Source organism: Aythya ferina, assembly GCF_964211825.1.
Source record: "Aythya ferina genome assembly, chromosome: 5".
In the NCBI taxonomy this organism is placed as follows: domain Eukaryota; kingdom Metazoa; phylum Chordata; class Aves; order Anseriformes; family Anatidae; genus Aythya; species Aythya ferina.
The window spans coordinates 61,615,010-61,638,767 of record NC_140301.1 but is presented as its reverse complement, the minus strand read 5'-3'; the positions used below and the strand labels follow the sequence as shown (position 1 = coordinate 61,638,767).

Below are 23,758 nucleotides of genomic sequence, written 5' to 3'. Positions count from 1 at the left end.
TCACCTGCGGAAGGGAGAGCTGGGACAAGTCGTGCTGTGATTCTGTGGGCTCTCAGAAAAATTAATAAAGACCTCTGCAGCTGCACCGAAGAGCCGGAGCAATGACAATAGCTGTTCCATACGGACAGTTTACCTGTATTAGGGATGGAAAACACACAGGTTATTATTCAGAGGAGCGGTTTAGTGCTGCACTAGCTCCAATCCGGAGTTGGGCACTTTCATTGTTAGCAGGGACTTGGTTTTTGTCCACGTAGATGATCAAATAAATGTGTTTTTTTTTCTTTTTCTCTTTTACTGATTGAGTGCAGTAGTCAGCAGCCCCACTACATTAACGTTTCCCAACAAGACGGTGTGATCTGGGCTTTTTTTAATCTCAGAGTGAAATGGTATTCAAGTCAACTCCACGGAGAATTGCCTGCTCTGTCTTATCTGTCAACCAATCGATGCCAGTATTAAATAATAATGGCAAACAGGATGTAGCTGTGCTGAACTTCCAGGCCGTGTATTTACCATTAAGTCTCCCAGCTTTTCATTTGTTTCATGTTCTATTTTTAATAGCATTTTCCAGAGATGCTTAGTTGCTTTATCAGATCTAACAAGCTTCCTTGCTGGCCCAAATCAAAGACCTGACTGAGAGTTATAAAAAGGACAGAAGCTGCCTTGCTACGTTTGCCCTTCTTCTAAGAAGCCATTTCAAAAAAAAAAAAATGGATCAGGTGAGAAGTAAAAGGAGCAGCCCTAAAGCTGCCTTGTGTGTCCCTGGGTTGCCTTAAACAGGGACTCGAGACTGTAACAGCGAAATAAAACCTTCCTGTGAGCCACAAAAATGGGGAATACTGACAGAGGCTGTTCTCCTCTGCCATCCTGCTGGAATAAATGTACCAAAAAATCATTTCCCACTCGTCATAGATTACGTTTATGGATTTGGCGACATCAAGGAACGCACGCAGACTTCAGGCAACAAGACCTGCTTCTTTCAGCACTGCTGGGTTGCTACAAATTCGTGATGATTTCTGCTGCAGGGCGTAGGTGGGAGTTAATCCTCACCGCTTGGTTTGGGTCATGGGCTGTAATCAGAGCTGAGGCTTTGAAAGGAGTTACCCAAGCTAAGGGATGCTACCTGGGGCTGTCCCGAGGTGCCAGCGGGCTGTGAGGCAGATATCTCCCTTCTACAAAGGAAGGTGCTCGGCTGGGATCCTCCTTCCTCCCCTCCTGCCTCCTTCAAGCAGGGGACTAACGGTGGGAGGAAGACAATTTGGGTTGATTCATCTTAAAATGATGAATTACAGCAAGGCATTTTGAAAAGTGGTGAATTTTTTGGGAGTTCAACTCTGTTATGGTGGGTCTGAGCAGATCACAACCCACGTACGTGGTTCTGTCCAGCTTTAATAAGAGCTGCTGAGCGTATCCCTTATTGCTGACACCAAACTGAAAACCTTGGGTAGGGTAAAAGGAGGCAGGAATGAGCTAAGGAGGGTTTGGGGGTGTCTTGCAGGGCCTCTGCCCAGCTGCTGAGCGCAGTGGGAATCCTGAAAGTTTCTGCTGAAGAATGTGGTGCTCACAAACACTTGTGAATGGGACGCTGGGTCTGGGTCACGTTTGTGTTGCTGCTGCTCTGTCTTGTCTCTGATTGATGGGGGTAAAGGGGTGAGAGCTTGTAGTGCAGGGACGGTCACACCTGTAAAAGGGGCTTCTGCTGGGTTGGCTCCGTAAACGTGTAGGAACAGGAAACACCTCCGTAAAGGTACCTTTGTCTGGATGCAGCTGCATCTAAAGTAAGATCCTGCTTTAATTATGCTATCTCCTAACAGGAAGGATTTAAAACAGTAAAAAATATTGTGTCAGCATATTCCTAAGACCTCCTTAGTGGAGGTTGATGCCCAAAGTGAGCAGTCTCAGTTTCTCTGTAAACCGCTTTTCAAAAAAATGTTGGAATTTTGTTTCAGAAACCCCAAAACTTCCCCTCTTCCTCCCTACACAGGTACCCCTCAGCCACGGAAGGAGCAATGACTTTGCCATACTCATTGCCACGGTTGCTGCATTTCCATTTTTCAGAAATCCCCCGTACTGCCTGCGTGGGGTCTGGATGCTCTTAGGGTCAGGTGAACCCCAGATTTACTTTTGTAGGATCAGCAGGAAGTTACCTGGACAATTAATGCTCCCCGTGTTTTGTATCTTCAGCCTGCAGTGCCTTCATATCAGCAGCAGGTTTGTGCCAAGAAGGTCCCTGGAGGTTTCAGCTGCCTCCTCCAGGTTTTTGCCTACTTGCAGTGAGGGTTTGGGGCAGTTCCTAGCTTTCTGTGCTCTCCCGTCGCAGCCACTTGACATCTAATATTTCTTGGCAGAGTTTTCAAGAGCAGCCGGAGTCAGGGGACTGGTGGGAAATCTAATGCATCACTTATCTCTCCTAGTGCTATTTATTTAGTGTCTATCAGCTCCTTGTGCGCAGCAATATGCGAACAAACAGGCTAGAGGGAGGGCTGCTAACTTGTGAATTATCTTGATAGTTGTTCCCCTTCGCTTTTTCTTCTCCCTCTGCAGGTGTTATTGAGTTCGGAGGCAGCGAGACCTCCGAGATTTCGGGGGTTGCTGTGCATCCACCTCCTGCCACCAGAACTGGCTGGGAGATGCAGATGCTCTGCTGCTGCTGAGCTGGGCACGCAGGGATTTTGGAGGCAGCGAGGCCGAGGATGCCCACAGCAAGCGGGGAGCCAGGCACTGCGTCTTCTCACGGGCTGCTCTCTACGGTTTCATCCATCAAAGTAGGAGCAGGACGGCGATTTATGGCCTACAGCAGCTCAAAAAGCAACGCTTTTCACCAGGCGCTGCCATACACGGAGGCAAAATGGACAAGCCAGCTGCTGCTGAGCCTTTGAAAGCCAAATTCTTCCTCGGTGGTCAGCACCAGACCCTGGCTGCAGCGCCATCCAAACCCCCCTCCGCTGGGATGACTCGCTCCAAGGCAGCTTGGATCCCACAAGGAGTTACCCCTCCTATAGGACCAAAGAAAGATTAGTTGCCAACGTGTCTTTCTTTGATGGATTCGTGTTTAGGTGAACGTGAACAGCTAAAGCGATAGCTTTTCCAGCCTCTCAATCTTTAAGCATCTTCCCAGGACGTGAAAGCCTGTAAATAAATCTGCCAGCCACACTTTTCCCTCTCAGCCCCAACTTCTTAACAAATCCTGAGAAGTCTCCGTCAAGCCCATCAGGATTTGGTGCTCCATCACTAACAAACCATTTGCTTTTCTCCTGTCCTGAGAAAAGGTTTGTGATGATTTAAGGGCCTCTCGACGCGCCGATGTGTTTTTATGGGGTCGTTTATCCCCTTCCTTTCAGCAACCCGTACCTCGCTGCTCCCAAGGCACAGCTGACGCATCCAACTCGCTGCAGCACATCAGATGCTCATTCCGCAACTCCTCTTGGGCACAGGAACATGCAGGTTAAATAATTCCTTTTTGCAGAGCTGCACCCTTGGCACTACTTTGCCACTCCATTTGCTGGGTTTCCTACAAGGGTTGGCCGGGCAGGTTGGCAGATTTCTTTGCCACTCATCCTGCTCCTGCTCCAGCCAGTGTTTCTCTTGCCCCACGTGGTCTGAAGGCTACCGAAGGAGGCAGGGAGGTGGCTGAATGCTCCTGAAGCTGGGGACAACCCCAAAAAAAAACAGGAGCTTGTAAGGCTTTGCCCTGGAGGCAGCGCCAGGGGGTGCAGCCACCTGCGCTGGGGCACAGTGCACGATCCCCGATCCCGTGGTTTATCCATGTGGATAAACAGAGCAGGGCAAAAACACAGGGGCAATGCAGTCCCAAGGGCATACCCACCGATTTTTTGTTTTTTGGAGTCTTCTTTCTCCAAATGAGCTCCTTAAAGTACAAGGGTAGGAATGATTTGTGGTCTTTTTGTGTCTCTTACCAGGAGCACCGTAACGCTTTGTAGCGGGATGCAGAGCTGGACCTTGGCCAGGCAGTGACCCCCCGGCACAAATCTGATCCAGTAAGCTGTCCTCATCCCTTGTACATCTCATTTCCAAGAGCTTTCCTCCTTTTCTACCTCCTGCTAACTTGTTGATCCCCTTGGAGCCACGGCTGGGAGTTTGGGAGCATCGGGGCAGTCGCACTGGGCTGGGCATTGCTGCCAGCATCCCTCCAGCCCCACCACCAGGCTCCTCCAAGCAGCAGCGACCTCCACCTCGCTCTGCTGGGAGGGGATGAGCTGAGTTTGGTTCTTTACACTTGGCCATTTGTATTTTTTCCATTTTTTTTTCTTAAAATGAAGACATCAGCACATCAGAGCAGCAATTTAAGCGGGTATGACAAGCGGGGCGTTGTACGACACCCCCAGTTCCCACGCCTTGTTCCTCAGTTTGCAGCTCCTCCGGGGGACTGGGGCAAAATGCAAAACTTCCCATTTTGAATGCAAAACATCCCTTTTTGGCCTTGGTGGGTTATCTGCATTTACGCCTCCTCTAGCTGCACACACACGGGTGTGATTTCCCTGCAGCCCGAGGTGTTCCCTCCGCAGGTGGTGCCGAAAGCCGTGTGCTGGAGGCAGGGGCAGCTCTCAACGGGAGCAGTGTCCCTCGTGTTTGCCTCCCATGCCCGGACTCCTGGCCATTTCGGAAGGTGCAGGCACGGAGGTTTTCCTCCACCCTGAAACCTGACCCAGCCTGAGCAGCTCTCGCTCTCTCCTTTAAGGAATTTCTCCTTCAATCTCCATCGCAAGACACGTCTTCAGCTGGAACCAGGCTTCCAAAGAAAGAGAATTGCTTGAAAGGTGCAGCTGGGGAGGAGATTTCCCCGGTGCCGTGTCCTGATGCACATCTCCAAGCCTGCCTGGGAGCTGCTGGGAGGGAGCAGTGCCTCGTTTCATCGGGACCATCTGCTCACGGCATCCTCAGCCTGCCCCGAATCCTCCACCAAGCTGCTTTCCTTGCCGGCTGGAAAGGGGGTGAAAAATCCCAGCGCTGCAGGTAAACACAGAAATGTAGACCCACGTTGGTTTGGGGTCACTTTTTGGTTTTACTCTTTTTTTTTTACCATCCCTGGAAGTCTTTAAAAGACGTTTAGATGTAGAGCTTAGGGATATGCTTTAGTGGGGACTGTTAGCGTTAGGTCAGAGGTTGGACTCGATGATCTTGAGGTCTCTTCCAACCTAGAAATTCTGTGATTCTGTGATCCTTCTCCAGACAAACTTGCCATCAAGCAGCTTCCACAAACTGCTTCCCAGGAACTCGTCAGCAGTCAGGATCTGCTAATTTCTTTCCACCACCTCCTGGGCTGATATTACCACTGGACACACAACCAGGACAGCGGGCACGTTGCCATATGGAGCCACCCCAACCAAAACCCTACAGCCCTGCTGTGTCCCTGCCACGGCACACGCTGCGACACCAGCGAGGAGATTTGCTTCTCGGGGCAGCTCGGGCATCGTTCCCCTTGCACCGAGCCCGCACCCTTCCTCTCACCCCACAGCAGGGTGTTTTTTCCACAACTCGTGGCTAGGGTTTGTAATTACCATAGAAACCTCCAAACATCGCAGCGAGGGGGAACGGCGCCGTGCTCCTGCAGCGGCTGCTTCCTGGGGATGCTTTGGGGTTTTGGCGGTGTTTTCAGCCCCGCAGAGGACCACGTTGGATGTCTCAGCCCCAAATATTCTTCTCATCACTGCTGTTACTGCAATTAGCAACGTGCCGGTGTTCACCAGCTCCCAGGGCACGGGCATCCCGGTGCTGTTGAAACACCGGGGTTTTGGGGAGCCTCACGCCTTGTCCCCGTGCAGGACGCGTGCCCTGACCCCACAGACAGCTCAGCCTCGTGGCTCTGTGCCTCCTGCCTGCATGCCGGGGCCGCAGGAGGGGAAAGGGCCCCGCGATGGCCCGTTTATTAGGATGGAGCTGTAGGATGAGACAGATGGCTGCGGTCTGTTGGCAGGGAACCCCGCTCGTGTTTGTTTAATTAGTCACGAGCCAGACTGAGCAGGCAAACCCGCACGCGGGGTGAGCCGGACCCTTTGTGCCTGACGTCCAGGGATCCCCCCCGGCCGCCCTTCCTGCAGCACCCACCAGTTTTGGGGGGCGGATTTGGGGTGAGGGGGCTTGCCAAGGCTTTCCCTCGATCCCTTTGCCTCTCACTCCCCCTGCGACTCCTGACAGCGCAGTGCTGCGCCCCTAAAGCAACAGGGATGTGGGATGGTGGCTGGGTACCCGTGTCCCTTGTCCCCAAGCTGGGCACGGATCAAGGCTCTGACCTCCTTTCCCCGTGACCCCAAAGACCCCCACCCTGCACCTTGACTTTGCGGGGCGTTATCCAAACCCTGCCCCGCATCTGCCAGCTCCCTGTGGGTGCTTGTTTCCCTTTTTCCTCCTTCCTAGGCGTACCCGTACCTCTCACCCCATGCACACCGAAGAGAAGGAAGCCGGAGGGCGAACCCACGGCCCCAAACCCACCCCCTGCCCCTACAACCCCCCCATCCACCCCCATCGGCTGCACCCCGGCCTTACAGAAAATACAAAAAAATAAATATATGGGAAAAAAAAAAAACAAAAAACACCTTCCTTGCGACACGAAGCAGGGCTGCTCTCCTCCACCCCAAAAACCCCCAAAAAAACCCAAAAACCCCCAAAAATCCGCCGCCGTTCCCCCGCTCTCCGCTAGATGGAGGCTTCCTCCAGGCTCCTGGGCGCGTGGAGGCTGGGAGGAGAGGGGGGGGGGGGCCACAATCCAGTTGGGGGGGTGGGGGCGACTTTGGGTTCGTTTCTCATTTTTTTAGCATTTTTTAATTTTGGGGGACGGGGACGGGGACGGGGACGGGGACTCCCCCGGGGGCGAGCCGGGGGGGGGGGGGGGGGCGGAAGGGAATGGGGGGGGGGCAGAGAAAAGGCGCGCCCCCCGCCGAGGCCACGCCCCCCTCGCTCTATGACGTCACCGGTATGCAAATGAGCGGCATGTGGGGAGCGGGGGCCCGGCGCGCCGCCGGCCTCAGTCTCGCGCCGCGGAGCCGCCGCCGCTCGCGCCCCGCGCCCCCCTCCCCCCCCCGGCCTTCCTCCTCCTCCTCCTCCTCCTCCTCCTCCTCCCCCCCCCAACCCCCCCCCCACAACCATGGCTCGGCCCCCCCCGCGCCGCCCCCCTCCCCCCCCCGGCCCCGGCCCCGCGTTGAGTGAGGTGAGTGTTTGTTTTTTTTTTGGGGGGGCAACTTTTTTTTCTTAAAAAACCATGATTTTGGTTAATTTGGGTTTTTTGGGGGGGGGTTTAGGGAGGTGACGTGCTTTGGGGTGATCGCCCTCCCCCTTAAAAGGAAAGGGGCGGGGGATTTTAGGCACCCCCCCAGCCGTGGGGAGTGTGGGGAGGGGGTGCCCTAGGGGGGGGGGGGGCGCAAAATGGGGGGGGGCGCAAATTTTGGGGGTCCTGGGGTGGGAAACAAAATGAGGGGGTCCTGGGGGGGGCACTAAATGGGGTTGTCCTGCTGGGGGGGCACAAAGCAGGGCTGGAGGAGCAGGAGGCTGCGGTGCCTGGGCTGCTGCGGGCCTTCCTCCTCCTCCTCCTCCTCCTCCTCCTCCTCCTCCTCCTCCTCTTCTTCCTCCCCCCCCTGCTGACCCCCCCCCTTTTTCTGTTCCAGGTTTGAAGCCCCCCGCCGCAGCTCCAGCCCCGCTCCGTGCCTTGCCCACCCTCGCCGCCCAGCCGAGGGCCACCTCCGCTCACGCAGCCTCCGCCGGCCTCCTCCTTTTATTTTTTTTATTATTTTTTCCACCCCCCCCCCACACACACACACACTTTTTGACCATTTCCACCCCCCCCCAACCCCTCAGCCACCTCCAAGGCACCCCACCGCCTCTCCCCAGCCAGAAGAAGGTGGAAAAAACCCCCCCACGCCAAACCCCAAAACCCCCCCCCGCCACCGGCCCACCCTCGCTCCGCCGCCGCGATTTTTCCACCTCCGAGCCCGGACGAAGCTCTGGGGGGCCGGGGGCTCCCCCCTTAATTCCTCCTCTCCCCCCTGCCCCTCTCACCATGATGTTTCGCGACCAGGTCGGCGTGCTGGCCGGCTGGTTCAAGGGCTGGAACGAGTGCGAGCAGACTGTTGCGCTGCTCTCCCTGCTCAAGCGCGTGAGCCGGACCCAAGCCCGCTTCCTGCAGCTCTGCCTCGAGCACTCCCTGGCAGACTGCACCGAGCTGCACATCCTCGAAGGGGAGGCCAACAACCCCGGTGAGTCCTCGCTCCAAAAAATAAATCCCCTTTTTATGCCTTTTCTTATTTATTTCCCCCCCCTTTTCCGACGCTGCCTCGGTCTCCGCTCGGTGTTGTAACGCTCCCTTAAAAAAAAAAAATAAAAAAAGAGGTTTTGGAGGCAGGGCTCCCCACCATGACTGCACCCAGGGCTTTTTCCTCGTACGTTTTAATATTCAAACCCACCACGGCTCCCTTCGGCTGGGCTCCGCGCTGCCAACTACTCCAGGCTATTGCGTGGTGGAACTACGGTAGCATGAATGATTGGTGCCTTTGCTTTTTTTTTTTTTTTTTCCTCCGTTTTCTGTGTTTTTCTTTTTTTTTTTCCAACCCCCCTTCCTCCTTCCATGCAGTTTCCTGTGCAATAACCGAGTCAGGTCACGTAGAGTCTGGATTTTCTCGGCTTCTTTTGGCCAACGTGGCTCGCTCGGCTCCCTGCACCACGGAGCAGCGGCCCCGGCGCCACCTCAGCCCAAGTGGTATTTTCGCAAGCCCCGGGTTCTCCTCAATTTTACTTATTTATTTTTATTATTTTTTTAATTTTTTTTTTTTTTTTTTTTTGGAAATGCGGCGATTTCGATTTCATCACTCAGATCCTGTTTGGACGCATTTTATTTATTTTATTTATTTATTTTTTTTTCCTGCGGCTCTCAATACCCCCCTTGTGTTGGAGAAAATCCGAGGCGACTGCTGGCTGCTGCACAGCGATCTGCGTGCTTGCAGCAGCGCCTTCGGCGCGCGGAAAGGGGGGCTGCAGAGGGGTGAAAATAACCCCCAAATCCTGCGGGTTGCTCTTGCGTTTTGGGGTGTGGGATAGCCCGGGCCAGCCGTGCTCCTTGGCGGTGTCTGCGCCGAGATGAGAGTTGCTTTAAACGCGAGTTTCTGAAACGTGGAGGAGGAGGAGGGGAGGGTGAAACCTGCCTGGGTGTTGCGTGGCTGTTCCCCAACACCTAAAAAAATAAAGGAAATAAAGGAAAAAAAGAGCCTTGCTGCAAAGCATCCCCGCTGGTCAAAACCCCTCGTGGGGCTGGCAGCCCCCGTGCTGCTGCGTGCGTGGAGGAGCGTGAGCGGCCAGCGAGGCGTTTTGGGGCTTTTTTAGGGCTTTTTTTGGGGTGGTTGGCGCTGGCCCCGTTGTGTTTGATGACGAGGTCCCCGGAGGGAAGCAGGGAGCAGGAAACCACCCCGGGGCGAGGAGGGAGAGGAGCTGGAATTGGCCGTGTTGCCTTATATAGCTCTGGGGAATGAGGCAGGAATGCCGTGGGGCGCGTTTCGGGCACTGCTGCTGCTCACAAACAGCCCAAGGGCCGGAGCTCGGCCACTGGGCTGGGGATGGAGAGCCCTGCAGGCCCTCGAGCCCTCCCTACACCTTCCGCCTTCGTCTGCACCGTGTTTTTTTTCGTTCTGGTTTTGTTTTGGATGGAGCCGCGTCCCCGAGGTTCCCCGGGGATGGTTTGCGGAGATCCCAAATCTTGCTGTTGGTCCTCTTGTCGGGGCTGTGGTGGTTCCCACCGAGTTGTCCTGGGCGTTGGGGACGCGGTGATGTGCGATGGGATGGGGACACGTGTGATGGGATGGGTGCAGGAGCTCAGCACCCATGGATGCCTTTATAAGCGGCATCACCCTGAGCCAAGCGGTGCCGCTCGGAGCGCGCCGGGCGGATCTGATGGAGTGGACCAAGCATCCAAATTGGCTTCAAAAGTGGATTTAGTGCAGGAAGGGAGTTGGTTTGTACAACTGGGGAGGTGCTACTGCATGTCTGCCTCTGAGGAGAGACGTCTTGTAGGATCCCTGAGTGTCCCTGAGATGTGGCAGCACGGTGCACGGCCACCTGAAACCCCGGTGCGTTAAAATTCGGGGCTGCGAAGGTAAAAGGGGAGTAAGGAATGAATGCAGGAGGGGAAATGTGCAGTTTCTGGCCAGGAGGAGCCTCGCCGAGGTTTTATGGTTCACCTGGTGCACGCTGCGGGTTGCTCTTGATTCGGTTTGAGTGTGAATGCTCTGCAGGGGCATGGAAACCGTGGCACCGATGCGCAGAAATAGGAGCCGCAGGTGTTGTGTAGCACTGGGGCTGCTCCTGCCCCAAAAAAACACCTGTGGGGTTTGGGCATCATGCAGCCAGCCCCACCGGAGACAGTGCTGGAGCTGCTGTGGCCTCTCGGCTCCTGCAATTCCTGCTGGAGGTGCCCCAAAGCTCCCCAAAGCACCCAAACACCCGTCTGCATCCCCTGCAGCGGGGTGACAGCCTCAAACCCATGGTCGGAAGGGCGCTGAGCTTTCTTTCCCCCAGATTCCAGCTCCCCCGCACGTTAAGGCCACAATCTTGATTTCCTTTCAGCAGGCTGTCGAGCACCAAAACGACCCAGATTCCTCGTCCCGGGCGAGGGCCGGCCGGAGGAAGAGGCAGGGGCAATGCCTTTAATTAGACCAAGTGATGCAGCTGGAAAAAATGGCCAAGCGGGAAGGTGCAGAAGCTCAAAGGAGGGCTTGTGTGGTTTATTTTTTTTCCAGCTGCTCTAATAAAAGGCATTACATGTTCCTGCAGACCTCGGGTACCTTTAGGTGGCTGCGGCTCCAGCCCTGCGGCCGCTGCTGCTCCCCTGGCTGTGGGCTCCCATCGGAGGCAAACACTGTGGTGTCCTCACAGCGGCCCCCACCCGTGGAAAACCACCCCAGGACCCAGATTTGGGTTTTTTCTTGGCTTTGCTGTGATGCTGGGCTCCGGTTTGAGTGTTTTTGGGATAGCCTGGGTGGGAGCACTGTGTTGGGGATCTCTGGATGGGGCAGGAGGTGGCATCTCCTGCGCCCCCAGCACCCTTGTGTCTGTGTGGGGAGGATGTCCTTACAGATCGTGACCTGCACTTGCAGGATTCTTTGCAATTATTTGGGGTTTTGATTCTTTAAAGGTGCTTTTCCAAGCGCCAGAGGAGCTGTGGGAAGCCCTTGGCTGGTGGTGGTTGGGCAGCACGCTGTGAGCTGGAGCCCTCTTTGCTCTTCCCTCCTGCTTTTCTGCTCTCGAGTTGATGGGACCTAGAGGAGGCACTCCTGGACTCGTGCTTAACCCTTCTATGTTTTAATCTCTTGGCTTTTAATCTCCTGGGCTTCTTGGTGAAGTGTTTTGGGCATCGTTGCGGAGCAGAGTCAGAGAATCCTGTCTGATCTCTGCCCAAAAGCAGCCTCCTGTGTGCGTACCTTGTGCTCGTGCTTGGATGGAGAAGGTCTGTCCCCCGAGAGGTGGGCACAGGAGGGCGAGGAGAAGCTGTGCTGGGCATCTTCTGAGGCTTTCTGGGCATCATCTGGGGCTTTCTGGCAGGTGGATGGGAGATGGCTTTACATGGGGAGCTGAATAAGGACAAACTGTGCAGCCATAAGTCCAAATAATCGAATTGGCAAATGCATTTATCCTCAAATGGGATTACGTGGGGGAGCGGGGAAGCCTCTCAGCCGGTGCTGGTGGGTGCTGGTTTTCATGGTCTTTGCCGTGTGATTGATGCTGTGTGCTGCTCTGGCCGCTCATTTTGTTCATCTTTGTGCTCGGGCCACTTGTTTTTAAAATGTTTGGTGCCCCAGTCAGCCACCTAAGACCCTTCGGGACCAAACCACTGTCACGATGCACCCGTTTGGTGGAGGGCTCTGCTTCGAGACCCCAATCTGGGGGTGGAAAGCGAAGGTGCTGAGCTAGCAGACGGTGACAGGACCACTGGCCTTTTTCCTTCCTGGGTGCAACTGACCTGTAGCTGCTGCAGGAGGAGGAATTGGCTTTCCACCACCTAGGTTATTCCTCTTTTTTTTTTTTTTCCTCACAAAGTTTTGCGCACCCTGACGCGGTTGGTGATGGTTTCTGGGGACCAAACTGATCATGGCATGAGTCCCCAGCTTCCTGCGGTTCCTCAGGCCCTGCTCTTCCTCCTTGTAATCTCCCATCAAAAAAAAAAAAATAACAAAACAAAACAACAAAAAAAAAAAACAACCACCATTATTAATTTAATTTGTAGCCCATGGACGCAATTTTTTCCAGGCTGGGAGTTATGTTTGCAATCAGTGTGACTCACTGAAATAGTAATTAGCGTGAACACTTGCTTTATTTTAAGATACATTCGTCAGTGCCTCAGCTCTCGGGCTTCGTGCTCGGGTCTAATGTTACGGCAGATAACCGTGAGGGAAAGGGCACCCCTCGCGCCGCCGGCGCCCCGAGCTGCAGGGCTCGGAGCCGGGAGCTTTGTGGGGCTCGGCTCCACCAGGGTGCAAACGCTGTGGGATTGCAGCAGCCACCGGGCAATATTTTGGGGTCCTCACCCGGCCACCCCACTTCTTGCATGAATTCAGGAGGCCGGGGCTGAGCACGGCGGTGTGTGAAACCCTCGGTACATGGGAGCAGGGCTCGGCACCGCGGGCTGCAGCTGGGACGAAGCCGTGCATGAATCATGTGTGCATGCGTGTGCCGCTGAGTGTGCATCGCCCCTCGCGTTTTCTCCTTCTATTTTCAGTGGATAAACAAGAGCTTTGCTTTGCCGTTAACTCTCGCTTTCCCGAGAGCTGCCCAAGGGCCCTGAGAGGTGCTGGAAGAGGGATACGGGGTCTTGTCCCCCTAGCAGAGGGTTTGGGGTGGTGCTGCTCAGTTGGAGATGGCCCTGCCGTCCTGCCTGCTCCGTTTTGGGGTGATAAACGGGAAAAGAGCCGTTTCTGGAGGCAGAAAGCTGGTTGTCACAGAGGCACAGGATTGGAGGGGTTGGAAGGGACCTTGAGAGACCATCGGGTCCAACCCACTGCCAAAGCAGGTTCCTCAGAGCAGGCTGCCCAGGTGGGCGTCCAGATGGGCCTTGAATATCCCCAGAGAAGGAGACCCCACAGCCTCCCTGGGCAGCCTGGCCCAGTGCTCCGTCACCCTCACCGTGAAGAAATTCTTCCTCGTTTTGGTGCAGAACTTGTGTGCGCCATTTTGTGGCCATTGCCCCTTGTCCTGTCCCCACAAACCATCCAAAAAGAGGTTGGCCAGACCCCTCTGCATCCCACACCTCAGGTATTTATGAGATTTATGTTCACATTAATGAGATTTCCTCTCAGTCTTCTCTTCTCCAGGCCGAACAGCCCCAGGCCTCTCGGCCTCTCCTCACAGGGGAGAAGCTCCAGGCCCCGTACCATCTTTGTGGCCCTCCGCTGGACTCTTTTTGGGAGATCCCTGTCCTTTTTGTGTCCCTGTAGCTGGCAGGGTAGCTGTTGGCCACAGGTGTGTGGGCATTTCTTACCCTTCCCATGCAGGAGGCGAATAAGCAGCTGTAAATGAAGGGTTTATCAGCACAGGCTCCCATCAGCTGCCTGCCTCCCAGCCCTGCCTGCGTGTGGCGACCCCATTGCACGCTAGGGCTGTACTGGAGATTTTGGCAAAGGTGCCCCACTTGTAGCATTTTTTTTTAATTTTTCTGATCCAGCTTGCAGCACAGCACCTCGCCTGGGTCTTCCCAGGCTCGTGGCTCCTGTCTGGGGCGATCGAAGGCTCCTCTCACCTGCAGGCCCTCGCCGGCAGAGCCCTGGGCGACAGCCACGGCTCTGCTATTATTAATTCCTCTGCCCTTTGCGGCCCTTTCTGGGCATACCCATTGCTGGGGCACGGCGCAGCTTGTGTTACACACGACTAAAAACCCACAGGGCAGGAAAAAAAACCCTCCTGCTGTGCCCGTTACCGTGCTCGGACGAACTCACGGACATTTTACGTGTGAGCTATTGCCGGGATGGTTGGGGTGTGCGGCACCCGGGGCCGAGCCAGCCTCTGCCGCCGTCCCTGCGAGCCTCTCCTGACATTTGCAGGAGCTGGACGGGGCCCAGCACCTCGAGCTGGCACGCCTGGAGATGTTACTGTGCGTAGAGCAGCGTTCATACTGCAAGCGGTGTCTGCAGGGCTCGGCAGCTCCTCTCTGTGCTCTGGAGCAAGAGGCAGCCCTGGGGGGGAAGCACAGGGCGCTGCAAAGCTCCTCTGTGCCTGATCCCCACCAGTAATTGCTTCCAGATTGCTTTTGCTTTCCTTTTTTTTTTTTTTTTTTTTTTTTTCTCTCCTTTTTGGATGAAACTTCGTTCAGACAAACCACAAACCTGCCTGGCTTTTAACCTGTTAGTTCTCCTGCTCCTCGCATCGCTGCCGGATGGGCCAGAGGGGCCAGAGTTACCTTTGGTGGCTTTCTTGTAAGAAGTAATTGACCGGGTTTAGCACAGTGAAACACCCTAAAATTCCCTTTCCCTACTGCATTTTCCTTTCTTATTCCTCTCTTTGCCAAGAGCAAACCCCAACCATCATGGATCAGTTGTCCTCACCCTGGTTTTCGCTGTCCCTGCTCTTTTGTCCCCCTTGCCCAGCGCTGACTGGGGTGGGGGCGATGTGGAAGAAGAAAAACCACGACCTCGGTTGGTGTGGGGAAACTTGGCTAGTCACGCTCGTGCAAGCAGAACATAGTGTTTCTGCAGCAGCTGGACTCTACATTCATGCATTTCCCCGGGTTTTGTAGGTTTTTTTTCTGTTGGGATATTCCTTTTGCTTCTCTCGCAGCCAGCGTGTTTTCTTTTTTCTCCCTCTTTTTGTCTGTTCCCCTGTGAGCTCCGATCCCCCGTGGGGTCAGCTCGTTTTTTTTTTTTTTTTTTTAAGAAATCTTGCAGTTCAAAAGAGGTGGGTTATTTTTAAAAGGGGAAAAAAAAAAAAAAAAAAAAAAAAAAGAAAGGCTTTTTCCCAGGCTGTTTCCCTCCAGATAGTGTGAGCGTGGATGCAGTGCTGGGTTATAACCACCTGAGTGACCTTTTAAGATAAGAATTGTTATTGAGCACCGGTATTATGTTAAACTGATAAGAATTCTCTTTAAAAGAAGGGGAAAAAAAAAAAAAGGAAAGAAAACACCCTTCAGTAACCATAACAACGGACTCGGAGACAGAGGCGGGCGCTGGCGTCTCGAGGGTGTCTCCGTCAGGATCCCAGGGAGCTGCAAAACCTCCCCGGAGCTCGGGGTCGGTGCCGCCAGCAACACCCCCAGCTCGTGGGGCTGTTTCCATCGGTGCCAGCCCCCAAATTTTTCCCCGTCTACAGCAAATTGGGGTTGGAGTGGTGCCGGGCTCGGCCCTGTGCTGGTGAGTGTGGTGGGTGCGAGGGGAGGATGCTGGGGGGTGCTTTGGAGGATGCAGTTTGGGGTCCTCCCTGTGGGTACGAGGATGGAGCCCCCATGCTCGGGGCTGCTCCAAGGGTGCTGGGAGCCTGGTGGGAGCATGCACGGACCTGAAGCCTTCCTTTGAGCCCTGCTTTGTGTGTGTGCATGTGCCCATCCTGGGGGTGCTGGCAATTTTAAGCAGGATTCACACGTTTGCCAGCAAAGGCGGTCACGTTTTGTTGTCGCCGGTGGCTGCTGTGGTGGATGGAGCAGCAGAAAACCATCTGGGAGCCATTGTTTTTTCCTGCCACCTGCTTTCTGCCTTCCCCCATCCCCTTGCTTTTGCGTTGCCCATATGTAGGTGGTGTCTGTGTGTCGTGAAGGTGTCCGTCCATCCTCGTGGTGCCCTGGTGAGGCTGAGCCAGCAGGTGACCAGGCAACCAGCAGCAAAGGGCAGAGACCCCGGAGATCTGGAAGGAGAAGGCATAGGCCTGATATGGCAGAAAATACCCAAAATATTTTAGAACGAGGTCTTAAAATATATATATATAAACCCGCTTTGAATACCTATCAGCCAAAGAGGCAAAGGCGTGCGGCTCAGCGTGCTCGGGAAATCAATTACTGAAGCCAGGCTGGTTAAAAGAGTCGTCAGAGCAGCACGGCTTCGTTGAACGATAGCTCGTAGCGTGGCGTAAAGGTGTCTTCTTGGGCTGCACTCGCCAACCTTTCATCGCATTATCCCGAAGCAGCCGGTTGGAGGCTGAACGCTCTTTGTAGCCGATGTCAAATCTCGGTCAGCCGGAGAGCCTTTATAAATAAAGGTGTCTGCTGCATTCAGGCGTACGTGGATAAGAGCTGCTGTAATTCAGCTGTCCGCCTCAGCTAGCCGGCTTTTAGAAATGACTGAGCAGAGATTCCACCGAGAAGGGGTATTTCAAGAGGTGGAGCTGCTAAAAGTGGTCTCTGTGCTAAGGAGCGAGCCTCCCCGGCCGGGACAGGTGGCCGGCACTGCCACCCTGCCACTGCACCCAGGGTTTGTGGTTCAGGCACAGCAAATGTTGCATTAATAAAACTTCTGTGCTGCAGTGCAAGAGGCCACGTTGATATTTTTGCAAGCTGAGCTTGAATCTTTATTTTATTCCCTTTTTTTTTTTTATTATTATTATTTTTTAAACGGGAGCGGGTGGACGCTCGGAGATCTCTCTGGACGAGCCGCAGCAGCTGGAGGATACTGGTTTCTCTATGGAGCGGAGGAATTTCATCAGAGCAGCTATTGTTCGGCTGTGTTCTCAGCGTTTTGGCAACTGTTCTTTAGATTAACCCTACAGAAAGGCGAGGGTGCTCTTTGCCGGGTCTGAAATAATTGCAAAAATGTGGGCAGATGCTTCTGCATTGTTAGAAGTCGATACTGGCGGCTAGCGGGGAAGCATCGTGTGGGATTAGAGAGCCAAGGAGCCGAGTTCTTTAAATCCCTCCTAAAGCCCGACTGGGTGTTTGCACCGATGCTCAGTTGTTTTCTGGGGTGTTAAAATAGAAACAGCCCCTTTCTGCCCCCCAACCCCGAGCAGTCGGGGCTCTCCGTGCGGATGCCTGTGGTGCTGCTGGGGCCTCGGTGCCTCCCGATGTCCGAGGATCTGGGTGATCCGGCTCCTTCCTGATGTCACGCTGTCATTTTGGTGGGTTTGGTCCCACCATTTATAGGATCAGACCATGCTCTTCTGCGAGGATGTGGTCTGGTGGCCGAGCACGGCCCTGCTGGAGTCAGTGATGCTCTCGCTGGGTGCAGTCCTGGTGGGGTCTGGCTCACCCCAGATAAAAAGATCAAGGTGACTTCTTGGCGTGTTGTGCAGTTTATTCGGGATGTGTCCTGCTGGGTTTGCCTCCCTGGCACTGCTGGGAAAACGGGAACAACCTCCTGGATTGTTAGGAGCGTTGAATTTGTCACTGCTCGACTGGGCCGGGACAAAACGCTTGGTGATGCTGAGTCTCCTTTTCCACCAAGGCAAAGCACAGAATACCCCGAGTGGGAAGGGACCCACGAGGAGCATCGAGTCCAACTCCTGGACTCACACAGGACCACCCAAAAACCAAACCCTATGTCTGAGAGCGGTGTCCAAACACTTTTCAATCTCGAGCAGGCTCGGTGCCGTGCCCACTGCCCTGGGAGCCTGTCCCGGTGCCTGGCCACCCTCTGGGTGAAAACCTTTCCCTAAATCCTTGTGCTCGAGTTAATTAGTAACTCTGCTGGCAAAAGGCTCCGGGCTCCTCGCCCCAGGCCTGTGCAGCGTGGCAAGTGCTCCTTCCTGACCTGGGCACGCTGCTCGTGGGCTGTTTGTGCTCGGTGCACACGAGGAGGACGTGCAGAAGCTTGGCCCCAGCTGGATCTGTGCTGCCACCCACACCGACTCCCTAAAAACCCGCGGTTTGCCTCGCAAAAAGTGGTTTACACAGGCACCGTTACTCCGATTGGCTTTATTACACCCTACAAGATTACAAACGTGGCTGGCAGAGAGGGTTACGAAGCGGTGATCGGGCTGCTGGGAGCAGGCAGCGTTTTAGGATTTCCTTTCTAGGTGTGCGGAGCCCTGTAATGTAAGCAGCGCTCATCCTTTGTTGCTGCCGGGTTCGCAGGGAGGGCTCGTTAAAGCCAGCCCGATTGTTCAAGCAAATGAGAAATGAATGAATTTAAAAGATGACTAAATGCTGCCACATTAAAGCAGTAGTCGTGATTTGCTAAGAGCCTAATTTATTTTATTTTTTTTTTGGCGTGTGAACCTGGAGTAGCAGGGCTGCGTTACCTTTTAAAGGATTTAACAAGCCGCTCTAATTTTCTTTTAATGTTGCTGTGCCTCAAAATAACGCAGGGTCAGACCGAGCGTAACTAATTCCAGCTTGAAAGCGGAGGGCAGCCTGCTTCTCAACAGGCTTACAATTAGGGAAACGATCCTGCCTCCGAGAAGGCCCTTGCAGGAGACGGATCTCTGGGATCTCTGTAAATAAAAACACACGCCTGGGGATTTTTTCTTTCCTTTTTTGGGGGAGAGCAAAAGGAGGAACCCTGCAGAAGCACGGGTTATGCTTCGTTTTGCTCACTTTCTTGTGTTTTTCACCCAGGAGGGATGGGAGCAGGGTCCCGAGAGCTTCTCGCAGTGGCTGGGCTTTTGGGGCGCGCCAGCTGGGAGCGTCCCCTTGGGGTGGAAATCCCAGCCTGAGCTCGGTGCCTGCGCGCTTTGCTTGGCAGCAAGGCCGTGTGCTGCTGCTCCCGGGGGACACGAAGGCAGCCCCAGCTTTTGCTTGCTCTTGGCACTAATTTGGGCAGCGAGAAAGTGCCTTGGGGTTTTGCTTTTAGGAATCGAGCGCGTCCTTACCGACGGCACCGGTTTTAGTCCCCAATAACTCAATAAGCTGAAGAATGCGGCAATCTCTGGAATTAAATCTGTTCTTAATTGCTGGCTTATAAATGGCAGCGTTTCTCCAAATGGAATTAATTTATTACTTTTAAATTACCGAAACAAGGCTCGGCAGCACAACCTCGACAGTTAGCATCAGCGCGGCAATAAGACGCTTCCAAAAGGTGCGCTTGGCATTTGGAGCACATAGCGCGAGCTAACAACCCATAAACTGTGTCAAAATACTGCTAAGGTGGTAATTAAAACTTTAAAAATGCAGAAGAGATGCCTACCCTCCAAATTGTGACTTTTCAATGAAGCTCTTTCATAAAAAACATTGTTTCTTGCCAAAACAAATTCAAAGGCATTTTTGTAATTTCTTCTGGGGAAAGGAGGAGTGTTTACCCAGCCTTTCATGTTGGCTGGGCTTTTTGACTAGTATTTAAAAAAAAAGAAGAAGCCAGTGCAAAAAGAGGCATTTTTCTGGATATGCCTTAAAAAGCTGCGCTGGCAGCTGCTGGGGCTGAGTTTGGGGTTCAGGAGGGGGCTCTGCAGCGCCCCGGGACCTGTTGGGGGCAGGAATCCCCCCGTGGGTTTGGGGACGGGCTGGGGATGGGATCCCCCGCTCGCCCTGCAGAGCATCTTCAGCAGTGACAGGCACCCAGCCAGCGCACAAAGCAGAGCTGCTTGCGGTATTTATAGTTTTCCCTTCTGATTCTTATCCTTCCAATTTTGGACACGTTTTTGACAGCTTTTACCTGCTGAGTCACCATTCAGCCCCTTGCACGGGAGCAGCTCCTGACATACCAGCTCCCCGAGCAGGCTCAGGCAACCGGCATTTAAAAATAAATCCTGCAAAGGGAATGTTTTTAGTTTTTTATTTATTTTTTTCCCTCTTTTTTAAATTTTTCAACTGCTTTTCCTGCTGTGGGCTTGCTTTCTTGTCCAAGATGGCTATTTCGTAGAAGCGATGCCTGGGAGGATGCCCTCACGATTTATCGCCGCGGCGCGGAGGAACTGGATGGTGAAACCAGATAACGGCACGACTCGGTGATAAGTGCATCCGACCCTGCAACAAACCCTCTGGTTTTGCCAAAGATGGATTTTTTCGGTGATAAACCACGACCCGAGCACAAACTGTTTGATTCTCGGCTCTCTGCTTAATAAAAACTCCCGGTGATGGAAGCAGCCGTGGGAGAGGACCGGGTTCTCCGAGGGGAGCCTGGGTTCAGGGGTCGCAGCCTTCCTCCTGACGCTGGGGTCGAGGTGGCACGAGTGTTTGTAGCTGGTTTTGCAGCGTTGCTTGGCGCTTAATCTGTGACACTTGCTCTCAGAGTGCCTGTCGGCGACCAGAAACCGTGTGGAAATAGTTCGGGTGCGTGCGGTGGCGCTCAGCTCGGGTACCCAGATACCCCCCTTCATTTTACTTTGAGTGCTTTCTGCCCTGAAAAAGCATCTCGGATTTTTTTTTGGGGGTGAGCTGGGGTTTTGTGCGTGGCGTGGTGACCGTCGGGGTTGGTGTCAGCCCCTTGCAAATTTGTGCACGCGTTGATCCTGTGGATAGGAGGGGAAGGCGTTAGGGTGTGCACAGTTGTCGTGTTCCTTACTCTGCCTGCTCACACAAATTCCCCTGTTGCCTTTCTCTGAGGAATACCCCAGAAATCGGTCATTCTGGTCTTATTTTACGTGAATCCCCCAGGTGGCTGCGTTTCACTGGCACACAACCACTAGAGGAACGTTGTCTCTTGGGGAGATGTGCTTGAGCTTCATCCCTTATGTTGTCCCACGTGGCCCCAACTTTGGGTTTTGCAGGGAGGAAATATGGGGTGTGCTTAACGAGAGGCAGCTGGGGAACAACCTCTGCCTGACAGCGAAGCTTTGGGAAAGAAACTTTGGGAAGAGGAGGCTGGGGGTGAAGGGCAGCCGGGTCGAGCGGGGCTCCCGGCTGCAGTTGCTGGGAGATGATCGGGGGAGATTTATGCGCGAGGAAGCATTGGTGGGATTCCTCGGCCCGACTTCCTTCACCGAGGGGCTCGGTGGCAGACGGGAGCTTCCTGCCTCCGCAGCAAAATGTAATTTCGGCGTGGATATATTTAGGGTGCTGCGAGGCGCCACAAATAGCCCTGGGGCACTGGGGTCAGCTCCGAGGCAAAGAACCAGCGGCTCATGCCCGGCGTTGGTTTATCGATATCCGAGTCTCATCCTGCATGTTGTCTTTCCTTTTTTTCTGGGTTCTTCTAATGAGTGGCTGATCTTTTCCATATCTCATCGTTAAATGCCTTGGGGATATGCTGCCTCAGTCCACCAGTAAATCCACGACCCAAAATTCACCAGCCCAGCAGGAGCAGGCTTCAGGTGGGAAACCCCTGGGGTATATTTGCAGTCCTGGGGGCGATGTTTGGTCCTTTTCCCCACAATCCCCTCTTGTCATTCCCAAAAACAACAAGATTTGCTCTTTTTTTTTTTTTTTTAAATCTGAATGAATAATTAGATAATGAATAGCTGTTCACTGCCTTCACGTGAAGGAGGAACCCTGTCCTCTTAAACCCTTTCTATTAGAGATGGACAGCGATCTCATTTCTAATCGTGCACGACTCCCCAGTGCTTGAACATGAGGCTTCCCTTTCCCACTGCACGTCTCTGTGGTGATAGCATCCTCCAGCATATGGTTTTCTGAGAATTTCACATGTAGCTCAGCCACGTGGTGACACCCTCTCCATCTTCTGGGCGCGTGCTAGTCTAAAAATGGTCTTTTTTTAGTTTCCAGGATGCTTGTGAAGACTCAGCGCTAGGAAGGAAAACAAAAGGCCCACCAACACCAACAGTTCCTGCAAAAGAAGGTTTCTAAAAATGCATCTCCTCCTAGCGAGGAGAACACATGTGCCAGGGTTACAGCACAAAAATTGTTGACGTGTTTGGCTAAATTTTGCTCAGGGATTTTCGGCGCTGAGGATTTCTGTGTTTTAACAGTTAGAAAAAGCTCCCGGAGCTGGGGGCCACGTGCAGTGCTTTTCCCTCCTGCCTTCCCCCCGGTGCCGCCCGGCTCTCTGGCACTGTCCCCAAGTATAAAGGAAACATCTCGTTGCTTTTGGGATGCCCCTTTGGCTGCAGGTATGCGGCAGAGAGGAGAAAAAAGAAGGGAAAGTCTTACTCTATCTCACACTGCTGGAGCAAGGAGAGGGCTGCGGAGATGTCGAGCTAGACGAAGGGGAGCACGGGGATGGATTCCCTCCCTCCTTCCACACAGCTCTGGGTTTGGCTCTTGTTTCAAAGCTCCTCTCTCTGTTTTAAATTTAGGAGCTGGAGCATGCGGGTGGCTGGGGCCAGTGGCTGTGCTGTGGAGCAGGAGCAGGCATCTGCAACAGCAGGTGCTGCTGAGCCCGCTGCCCTCCGCCACCCAAATCTATCACACCGGGGAAGAGAAGCAGTGCTGAGAGCTGCTCTTGCAGGATTTTGAGGTTCATGCTCCAGCATCCCCGTGTCCCATGGTGCAGATGTCCCCGGGTTGTGCTCAGCCTATAAATCATGCTCAGGGACCCGCTGGCAGCTCTCTGCCACCTCATGGGGCATCCATGTGGGAGCCCGGGCATGGACCATGGCTCCTTGCTCTGATACCCCATCAGATCCCCTCCTGCCCTCGTGTGGGACTGCTGAGACCACTGTAGGATGGGGCACTCGGTGGTTTCATCACCCCAGGGTGGTTTTGTCCTGATGAGGAATAAAATCAGGCCTGCAGTTTGTGGACTTGGGTTGTGGCTGGTTTCGTCTTTGTTTCCTGGTCCTCCCCTCCTTATCTGTTCGTAAGAGGCAGATAATCTACCTGGCAAGGGTGCTGGGAAGCTAAATGAATTCACGCTGAGGTCTTTAGATAGAAAGCGCTGCAGTAAGCACAAAGTGGGGGTGTAGGCACGGTGCTGTACGGGGCTCGTATGCAGCGCGCTAATGTACGCGCACAAATGTGCTGAGACCTTTCAGTAGGGCCTTAAAAATCGCCTGTGCCGTCGCAAGGGTAAATAGAGGAAGAATAATGAGCCCAGCGCTGCTCTTTTTGACCTCCACTTCCGAAGCAGGGCTGGCTTTTTCCTTTCGTTTTGTGCTTGTGTCCCTGCCGGGAGCTGCAGCCCTGTTGGGGACGGGCGCCTGGAGCACTGCTTACCAGCCTGTGTGGGCAGGGGGAAAAAAATAAGGTGCCCACCTGAATTTCCTTTTATTTATTTATTTTTTGTAAGAATAGCTTGGAACAAACGGTCCTTGCAGGGAAAAAATAAGGACTGAGATGTCACAGCAGCATAGAGGAACTTATTTCAATCACCACGTGGAAGCAGGGGGCTGCAGCAACTTTGCTGGGCCATGGCACTTCGTGCATTTCTTCTGCAGGTCGGTCACAGACTCACAGGCTGGTTTGGGCTGGCAGGGATCTCACAGCCCATCTAATCCCAGCCCCTACCATGGGCATGACCCCTGCCCCCAGCCCCATCCAGCCTGGCCTTGGGCGCTGCCAGGGATGGGGCAGCCACAGCTCCTTGGGGCAGCCTGCACCAGGGCCTCACCGCCCTCACTGTGAAGAATTTCTTCCTTATACCTAAGGTAATACCTCCTCTTTTGGTGTAAAACCATCCCCATTTGTGCTGTCAGTATGCTCCCTGACAGAGTCCCTCCTCAGCTTTCCATAGGCCCCCTAGGTGAAGGGTGTAAGAAATGGGGACAGGCGGTTCTGCCTGGTGCTGGCCATACACATCCTGGCCAAAAATCTCACAGGACCCTCAGTTTCTCTAGCTTGCAAGAAGCATTGCTTCTTGTTGTGGTTCCTCATCAACACGTAGCTGCTGAGTGCAGGGGAAGGGGCTCCGCAGCCCCTCCGTGCCCCTCAGCAGGGCTTTCCTCCATTTACTCCTCACGATTTTACCCCAAATGCAGCCAAACTCCCACGTTTTGTGGGAGCTGTGCTTTATTTCAGCATTTCCTGTCAGCTTTATAAACAGGAATCATCTCTCTGTGGTGGGCACCGCTCTCCTCTGGCCGG

General features: G+C 53.9%; 1 protein-coding gene across 5 annotated transcripts in view; it reads left to right on the top strand.

Moving 5' to 3' along the window:
* Positions 1-7,047: 7,047 nt before the first annotated feature.
* Positions 7,048-23,758, top strand: part of SAMD4A (sterile alpha motif domain containing 4A) — a 75,872-nt gene continuing 59,161 nt past the window's right edge. For all 5 annotated transcript variants that reach the window (XR_014693792.1, XM_084521727.1, XM_084521725.1 and 2 more), the window contains exons 1-2: positions 7,048-7,162; positions 7,617-8,204. Coding sequence is in view for 4 of the 5 variants with exons in the window: in XM_084521727.1 (XP_084377853.1) it covers positions 8,009-8,204 (196 nt within the window). In the remaining variant the exon portion in view is untranslated. The remainder of the gene's footprint in view (positions 7,163-7,616; positions 8,205-23,758) is intronic.